The sequence below is a fragment of the Terrapene carolina genome, unplaced genomic scaffold, assembly GCF_002925995.2.
Source record: "Terrapene carolina triunguis isolate 2854851 unplaced genomic scaffold, T_m_triunguis-2.0 Scaffold32716, whole genome shotgun sequence".
Classification (NCBI taxonomy): Eukaryota; Metazoa; Chordata; order Testudines; family Emydidae; genus Terrapene; species Terrapene triunguis.
In genome coordinates this window covers 1,372-10,570 of record NW_020697067.1, presented here as the reverse complement: position 1 = coordinate 10,570, position 9,199 = coordinate 1,372, and the positions used below count along the sequence as shown (strand labels likewise).

The 9,199-nt window shown below is 49.8% G+C and overlaps 4 gene segments (V, D, J or C); 3 read left to right on the top strand and 1 right to left on the bottom strand.

The window, feature by feature from the left end:
• Positions 1-272: 272 nt before the first annotated feature.
• On the top strand, positions 273-590 carry LOC115271513. The segment is given in 1 exon segment: positions 273-590. A coding segment is annotated over 1 exon segment (318 nt).
• A 610-nt stretch (positions 591-1,200) lies between these two features.
• Positions 1,201-3,390, bottom strand: LOC115271512. The segment is given in 3 exon segments: positions 1,201-1,206; positions 2,882-3,198; positions 3,345-3,390. Coding segments are annotated over 3 exon segments (369 nt in total).
• Positions 3,391-3,584: 194 nt separating this feature from the next.
• Positions 3,585-6,866, top strand: LOC115271511. The segment is given in 2 exon segments: positions 3,585-3,603; positions 6,544-6,866. Coding segments are annotated over 2 exon segments (342 nt in total).
• A 1,077-nt stretch (positions 6,867-7,943) lies between these two features.
• Positions 7,944-8,520, top strand: LOC115271514. The segment is given in 2 exon segments: positions 7,944-7,989; positions 8,084-8,520. Coding segments are annotated over 2 exon segments (483 nt in total).
• The last annotated feature ends 679 nt before the right edge of the window (positions 8,521-9,199 follow it).

The following is a 9,199-nucleotide window of genomic DNA, read 5'->3' as shown; positions in this document are numbered from 1 at the left end:
GTGGCAGAGAAGTCTCTCCAGTAAAGAAAAATATGAAACTATTATTGTTCTGCATTTCCATCTCAGCCTTCCACATGTGTGAGTATTTGGGGGTTGACTGTGGGAAATAATGACTTGGGCTGGGTTTCAGGGAATTAGGTGTCCAGTTCAAATTCAGTCTCAATGGGACCTTGGGTGTACGTCTTTGAGAAAACCAGCCCTGATTGCTGGTTTATTACCTCTTTCATTAATGTATTTTCCCTCTCTTGCCAGGCCCCATCTTGGGGTTTACGATGACACAGTCCGGTTTAGGAGAGGTGGCAGTCTCAGGGTCCCTCAGTCTGACTTGTGCTGTCTCAGATTCTGCCCTCTCTACTGGTGGAGACTGGTGGCACTGGATCAGGCAGCCCCCAGGAAAAGGGCTGGTGTGGCTGGCATTGATAGACAGATATGGGAACACTCACTATCTCCCTGACATTCAAAATCGAACCACCATCACTGTGGACCCTTCCAAGGACGAGTTCTACCTGCGAGTGGACAGCCTGAGTCCACAGGACACAGCAACATACTACTGTGCTAGGAGCACCTACCGGATGTATAAACCACCATGATACACGCTAGCACAAAAACAGGCCTCAGCCTTAGCCCCCAGAAGCAATTTTTTTTTCAGTTACATACCTTTCAAAACCTAGAACTAAATCACATAGGTACTTTTGAGAATGTTTCCCTAAATCTTATGTAAAATCAAGGGGATTTAAGATCCTAAATCCTAAAGTCACTTTTGAAAAATGAGGTCTGGGTTCATAGATTGTTGAGTGCATCTGAAATTTTTACCCCATGTCATTTTTTAAAAATTGGGATTTAGGCTTCTAATTTATTAGATGCTTTTAAGAATTTTACGTTACATTTATTTATTTATGGGCAATCTCTTGAAAGATACCCATTTCTGTTAACAGATTCCCAGTTTACTTCAAAATCCATTGCTTTCAGCGGGCTAGATTCCTGCTTAACACCCAGGTGTTCCGAATGTGCTGCTAGGTCCAACAACTGAAAAGAAAAGACAAGAAAAGAAATTATGTGTGTTTAAATATATAAATAATTCTCTCCTCGTGTAAATGGACATAACTCCAGTAACTTCTACGCCAGTGAATTTCTTTCTAGGTGGGTCACAGACATTATATGTGTTTAAGTTAACGGAAATTAATGCAAGAGCGAAAGCAGTCATACCTGAAAGAGTAAGAAACACAGGTGTCTTTTGCTCAGCTCCAAGACAGTAAAAATGGGCTATTTATATGACTTTCACTTGCGTGTGGACCACAGGAAAAAACCCATCCATTCTCTTTCTCTGATTCCCCCCACCCCACACGCTGTCAAGGTTCCCTCCACCTCCAACCTTGTATCTTGCAAAATTAACCCTGCATTACAGAATTGTACTGATTTCTGTGGCTCCCCGCAGTGCACATTGCTTGAGGCATTTGTACCTTCAGAGTCTCCCATTACCTTAAAGCATGAAGATATCTAAATGACCACGATAGTGCTTGACTTCCCAAGGGGACACAGGGGAGTTAGGTGCCAGGTTTCTGGGACAACCCCAGCCTAAAGTAATTGGAATGTTCAGTATCTTTGAAAATCTTACTCTAAGTGACATTCCCCAGGTCAGAAATAAACTCAGTGCTTCAATCAGGAGATGGGGAGCTTCATAACTCCCCTTTTCCTATTCTAACCACTTGATCCCACTCTCCCCTGAGAGTTGGGGACAGAACCTAGGAGTGATAACTCCCAACCCTTTCTGCTCTACTCACTAATCTGCTCCCAAACCTGGGATAGACCCCAAGGAGTCCTGGCGCACAAAGCCCCTTTTCTGTAAGCCACTGGACCCAATTCCCTTCCCAAATCCGGGATAGAACCCAGGAGTCCTGACTCCCAGATTCTCAAACACGCTACACTCTGCTCTCTTCGTAGGTTTGGGTAAGGAATCCAGGACTCCTGGCTCCTAGTCCCCACCACCTCTCCTTTTTAACCACTTAGATCCCACTCTCCTCCCGGAGCTGGAAAGAGAAGCCTGGATTCCTGACTCCAAGCTCCCCTGCTCTAACTCACTGGACCACGCTCCCTTTCCAAAAGTGAAGATAGAATCCAGGAGACCCCAGTCCCCCTTCTCTGATCACTGACCACTCTGACTTCCTTTTACATTCATTTCCTGAGCTACACAGATGCTTCCCCTAAAGAACAGAAGGGAGAGGAGAGAGGTAGTGACAAAATAACCACTTGGTTGCTTTTATATCTGCCACTGAAGCATGTATACGTCATGCAAATCAGCCAATTGGCTTTCTCCTTTAAATAGAAACTCCCAGAGGTTTTTGTCCATCTGACTCTTGAATGGACAGCTTCATTCTTGTTAAATCTTCCCGTAAAAGAATGATGAAAGCTTTGATCATTTCCCTTGGCCTACTAATCCTGAGGCCCTGTGAGTTTTGACAGGAGGAAATGGGACGTAGTTATTTGTCTAACACATAACTCCATCTTTTTGGGTGATGGATTCCTTCTTTCTTGTGTGTGGTTGCTTGTGCTTTGAATTCTCCCTCCCCTTTTCTTCCCAGGTGTCCTTTCTCGGGTGCAATTGACACAGCCATGAAGAGCAGGTTCTGAAACCCTCAGGGTCACTCCAGCTTACCTGTGCTGTGGCTGGTGTCCCCATCACTGATTCTTACGACTGGAGATGTGTCCCTCAGACTCGACAGAGCCAACTGGAATGGATTGGACACACCTTCCCCCATCATTCCAAAACCGATTATTCATATATAGGGACACTTCCAGAAATGAGTATTATGTCGTATTGAATACACCGACCAGTGAAGACACCGCCACCATTTATTATTGTGCTGCAAATAAATAGCATTGCCTCTCTGGCGCAGTAATACATGGTGGTGCCTGCAGCTGCCAGGGAGCGGAGCTGCAGGAAGACCTGGTTCTTGGAGGAATCAGCGGAGATGGTCATTCGGCTCTGAAAAGATGTGCTGTAGTTTGTGTACCAGGTGGAACTGCTGTAATATCCCCGTCCCAGCCACTCCAGCCCTTTCCTGGGAGGCTGCCGGACCCAGTGCCAGCCGTGACCACTAGTGATGGACTGACCCGAGACGGTGCAGGTCAGGGTGAGGGTCTCTCCGGGCTTCACCACTCCCGAGCCAGACTGGACCAGCTGGATCTGTGCATGGACACCTGCAGAAAGGAGGGAATTTCAGGAATTGTAATGCTGTTCTGAGTACTGACCGGGGACTCCCCCTGCTCTACTGAAGTCAAAGGGGATTTCTCCCTCCAGTACAAGCGAAGCAGAACTTTTCCTACCCCTTCCCACAGGTACTCACAGGAATGGGTGGCTAAGAGGAAAAGGAAGCTGAAGAACGAGTCCATGGTGGGCTGAATTGATGAACAGACTCCCCGGCAGCCGGGACCGGGCAGTTCAGTGTCTGGGGAGTGACTGAGGCACCTAGAACCAGGAGTTTGTATTTAAACAGGAACCCAAGGGGCAGGGATTTGCATGCGGGTTTCACCCAGCGGGGATGGGAGATGAAAGCGGCTGGCACAGGGGGGTGGTTCGGGGCTAAATGGGGGAAACAGATCAAGGTGCTGCTGCAGCTACCGCCCTGCAGCGGAACATGAGAGAATTGACTAGCTGATAAATGAGGGCTGGTGTCAGGTGGAGGGAGGGTGGGTGAGTTTATCTCTCTGGGCCTGGCCACTGTCATCAGTCGAAACTCAGGATTTGATCAGTCTGGGCGGTGAGGCGCTCAGATCAGCTTCAGAAGCAGAAAATAAAGAAGTTTACTCAGGGGAACTTGGAAATAACCTTAAATATGGTTAATTTAGGGCCGGCTTCTGCTCCCAGTGAAATCACTGGTGAAACTGCCAGGGTCCCGTCCTGCTCACAGTGACAAGTATCTAAACTAATCTGCAGATATCAGTGATGTGATGCTGGATTTGTACCAGTGTAAATGGGAGCAGAATCTGGTTTTCACTGACGAGATAACAGCAGGATTGGACCAGATGGAGATCTGGTCTGATTCCAGTAGAACTGGGTGGGAAAATGGGTTGTGCCTCCCCCCGAAAACTATGACTTTTCTTCAAGAAAAGAAAAGAAAAAACTCTGACAAGTAACATTTTCAATTATCACCAACTTTAAAAAAAAATTGGCCAAAAAACAAAATATTTTTCAGCCAAATACCCAAAATAGATATTTTATGGAAAAAATAGTTTAGCTGAATATCTAATTTTCCATTGCAGAAAAGCCCTGAAAAGAAATTTCTTCCTATCCATTTCAGTCATTACTATCGCGCTATTTCCCATAGTGTCTGAGTACTTCACTCACAGTCTTTCCTGTGTTTTGTGATCATAACTCTCCTGTGAAGTAGGGAAGTGTTATTGTCCCTATTACATAGATGGGAAACTGAGGCACAGAAAGCCACCTTATCACAGGTATTTAGGCAGCTACTGGGATTTTGAAAAGCACCGAGGTGTCAAAAATTATTGAAATCATTGGGAGTTAGGCAACATCCTAAGCACCCAAATTTATTAAAAGTAGTTGTCTCTGGGTGAGCTAAATTTCTCAGGTGCTCCTGCAAATCCCACCAGATGCCTATCTGCAACTTTAATTGCCTAACTTTGAAAATCTGGCCCAGAGAGACGTGTGCAAGGGAAGTCTTGTGCCTAGGGAGGAAATACAATCTCCATCATTGGAGAGTTTTAAGAGCAGGTTAGAGTCTAACCCATTGGACAAACACCTGACAGAGCAGGTCTAGAGATTATACTTAGTCCTACCATGAGTGCAGGGGACTGGACTAGAATGAGATGACCTCTCGAGGTCCCTTCCAGTTCTATGATTCTAAGTCTTTGCTAGAGCTAGGAGGCGGGAAAAGTCACAGAGACTAATGAATGGCCAGATTTTTAAAGGTATTTCAAATGGGAATTATTAGGTGTCCAAATACGTTTATAAATCTGGCCCTAAGTGATTTGCCTCAGGTCTCGCAGAGCAACAAACAGGGCAGATGCGCCTCTGGCCAGCTCCTGATCCCCGAATCACACTTCCTCCCGGTCAATGAAGATTTGAGCTAATTAGGCGAAACCGACTGGAAACATTTCAGGGTTGGAAACGATCTATCAGCGCAAAGGGGGAAAGATCGCAGGCACCTTAGGAGAGGGCAGGGAGGTTTTAACGGGGAACAGATGTAGCCCTCTCATTCAGGGGGGATTCTGCCCTCTCGGGGTCTTGTCCTGCCGTGTATCACCGTGGATCCCAACTGGCACCATCCTCTTAAACTTGGGGGGCTGGCACTGTCAGAGCGAGATTGATTCCTGTCAGATCCACTCCGGCAGTGGTAGTCTCTGTTTCCCCCACACACACACCGTGAGGACCTCTGCCCAGAGAGCACTGGGGAGGGGTGAGATGGGCCGATTTCTGAGACTCCCACACGGACTTTCATGACAAAATGTAAGATGGTTTATATAGAGAATGGGGGGGGGGAGGGGAAGAGGAGACAGTCTCCCAGTTCACCTTCCCTGCAACAGACCCACACTGACCTATCCTCACCCAGCTTCGGCTGTTTGCGGACAGCAATGAGGCTAGTGCACACACAGATACACACACAAACGCGCAAGCAGCAGAGAGCTGCAGTCACACACGCAACCGTTCTGTTTGAAACCCGACTACAGACTGTATTTCTCACCGTTGTGCGCCCACAATCCCTGCCCTTCTTCTAATAAAGCCCAGCAACTGCATCTTCTCCCGATCCCCAGTTCCTTCCACTTTCACCAAAACGGTTTGTCAGTCTCTGGTAGCTAAAACCAGCTTCCCTGTCCCTGCAGCTGCGGCTCCTTCCCCATCAGAAATCCCTGGGAGTCCCACTTCTACTGACAGTGTCTCTGCCTTGGCTATATTTGTTTTAAATGCTCAGCACATTTTGCAATAGTCACTGCTCCAATGGAGGGACATCCGCTGATTTCAAGGAGCTTTTGGTCACACAAAATAAAGGGGATGCATGACTTCCCGTCCACCAGACACCACGGCCTAGCCAGACATCTCCCTCGTGGTTTATCTCCATTTGGTGACCCTTGCCCCATGGAGTTCTCCTGAGTCCCAGCCCAGGCCCCCGTCCTCTGGACCCTCCTTCCTACCCTCACAGCCACCTCCTGTCATTCTATGTGTGCTGAGCTGGGCACAGTGCCCCTCTCTGTGCTGTAAAGGGGACATCGCCATGTACTGTGCACCCTCCCCCCGCCGTCTCCTATACTCACCCTGGGGAACCCGCATGCAAATCCCTCCCCAGCGATTCCTCTTTAAATACCAACCCCTGCTTCTATAGGAAGCTCGGCATCCCCCCAACCACAGAACTGCCCTGTCCTGCCCTCTTCCCTCATTCTATGAAAACAAGAATGAAATCTCTGTTGCTTTTCCTTTCCCTGCTCTCTGCTCTCACCTGTGAGTGTCTCTGGGAAAGGAGGGAAACAGGGGCCGATCCATAGATTTGTTCCGTGATTCATTCATTCCTCTCTTTGTTTCCCTTTCCCCAGGTGTCCTCTCCCAGGTGCAGCTGATCCAGACCGGCCCGGGGACGGTGAAAGCTGGAGAGACCCTGAGTATCACCTGTAAAATCTCTGGAGTCTCCGTCAGCAACTATTATTGGAGCTGGGTCCGGCAGCCCCCTGGGAAAGAGCTGGAGTGGATGGGATTTATCCGACACACAGTTAACGGGGGGACCACAGAGTACAACTCGGCTTTCACACCTCATGTCACCATCACCAGGGACACCTCGAAGGATGAAGTTTATCTCCAGCTCCGCTCGCTGACAGCTGCAGACACCGGCCCCTATTACTGTGGCCGCCACACACAGTGACACAGAGCAAAGCCGGGAAGGGCACAAAAAGGGGAAGCGGATTTCTAAAGCGCCAGCCGATTGGAACACACAGTCTGTGCTCTAGGGGATGAGACAGGCGGGGCATTGCCCACAGCGGGGTCTCAGGAGCCAACCCGCGTTTCTCCCCTAAATCCCACCCTCTCCCAGCCCCTTCCACCAAGGGACTTTAAACACTCCGCTTCTTCGTGCTGCGCAGTGAAAAGTGCACCCAGAGACTCACCGAGACAGAAGTGATGGCTTGGGCTCGTATTTTGGGCACTTATCCCGACACACCTTGATCCTAATCTCCAGATGCTCAGCGCCTGTATCTCCCATTGGCCTCACCCCTGGGGACCAGGCTCTCTGTGTCTCCAGGCTCCCAAATTCAGAAACCACTTCAGGACATGTCCCACGGGAGTAAATTTCATCGTCACTCAGCACACACTGGGCTCTACCTGAAATCAGTGGGAGCTGCAGGTGCCCATTACCTCTGAAAATCAGCCCCGAGTTGCATGGATCATGAGAGGAAAGATGGCTTGAGCGAAAAGGAGCTCAGAACATACTGTAGCCACCCTTGCTCCTCCAATGGAAACACACCGGCTCATTTCACTGGGCTTCGGATCACAGCCTAAGACAGGAACGGGATGTGTGACTCCCCAGTTCACCAGACAGGACCCACAAGACACAGGCCTTCCAATTAGTGTATCCCACCTCGGTGAGACCATCTGCCAGTTCCCAGACCCGCAGGTTCTCCTGAGTCCCAGCCCAAGGCCCCGTCCTCAGTACCTGGCTTCCTTCCCTCACAGCCTCCGTCTGTCATTACAGGTGCGCTGAGCTGAGTGCAGGGTCTCTCTGGGGTGCAAAGGGGACACCTGTCCCCGAGGGGACATCGCCATGTACTGAGCGCTCAGCCCCCCCGTCATCTCTTATACCCGCCCTGGGAACCCGCATGCAAATCCTGCCCCGGGGGTTCCTGTTAAATACAGATCCCTGGTTCTAGGAGCCTCAGTCTCTCCCCAGACACTGAACTGCCCGGTCCTGCCCGCTGGGGAGTTTCCCTAATTGTATGAAACAAGAATGAAATCGCTGCTGCTTTTCCTGTCCCTGTTCTCCGCCCCCAGCTGTGAGTGTCTATGGGGCAGCAGGGACATTAGGAACAGATCCATAGATTCTTTCGGTGGTTAATTCTTTTCTTTTCTTTTATCCTGTTTCCCCAGGTGTCCTCTCTCAGGTGCAGCTGGTCCAGTCCGGCCCAGGAGCGGAGAAGCCCGGAGAGACCCTCACCCTGACCTGTGCTGTCTCCGGGTTCTCCATCACTACTCAGCATTACCATTGGCACTGGCTCCGGCAACCCCCCGGGAAAGGGCTGGAGTGGATGGGGTACGTGTACCCATACAATAGCGGGGAGACAGGCTACGCCCCGTCTCTCCAAGGCCGAGTCACCATCTCTGCAGACACCGCCAAGAGCCAGTTCTCCCTGCATCTCCGCTCGCTGACAGCTGCAGACACCGCCACCTATTACTGCATCAGGAGGAGAAATTACACAGTGACACAGAGCAAAGCAGAGACTGGTACAGAAATGAGAAGCCGTTTCCGTGCAGACATTGAGAGCGCTTTAATGCACCATGCATTGCATCAGTTCCCTGCCGAGTAGGAAAGTAAAACAGAGTTTTATCACACACGACCCCCCCCCAAAAAAAATCCCACAACAAACAAACAAAAACCATGAGGAGCCCTGTGTTCCAGGACTGTCCATTCAGGTCTGACACATTTCACACAGAGGCCCCCGTCAGATCTCAGTATAGAACCGCTCTGACAGGTGCCCATTGCCACATCTGGAGCTGGAACTATCACACATTTTAATCTGGATTAGAACTGACAAAGAGCCAGCCTTCCATTTACACGCCAGAACTGGTTTTGAATTGACTTCAGCTTGTTGGTGAGGAGCTGCTGGGAAAATCCGACCCGGTCCCTGAGGGTCACCAGGGGAGCTGTGTGCTGAGAAACGGCTAAGCTCTGGCCCGCATTCAGGTGGCTACATGGGACGGGAGCACAGAGCTGTGTAGATCCCTGGTGGGTAGTGAACCCTGGAATACGCGATTCAGAGAATGTGGTTCCTAGTGTGGCTTAGAAGGTGGAGCACATAGGAGCTCTCTCATGCCCAGGTGCGGGATCTCCCTGGTGAGTGCAGACTGTGCCATGCAACGTCTGAGTCTTCACTCGCTTATACCACTGATCCGGGCCTGTTTACCTAGAATCCTCGGACAGGGAAGTGGGACAAAGCCTCAAGCACCAGGGTGAGCTGTAATACCTTGTAGCCAGCAATTCTTTCG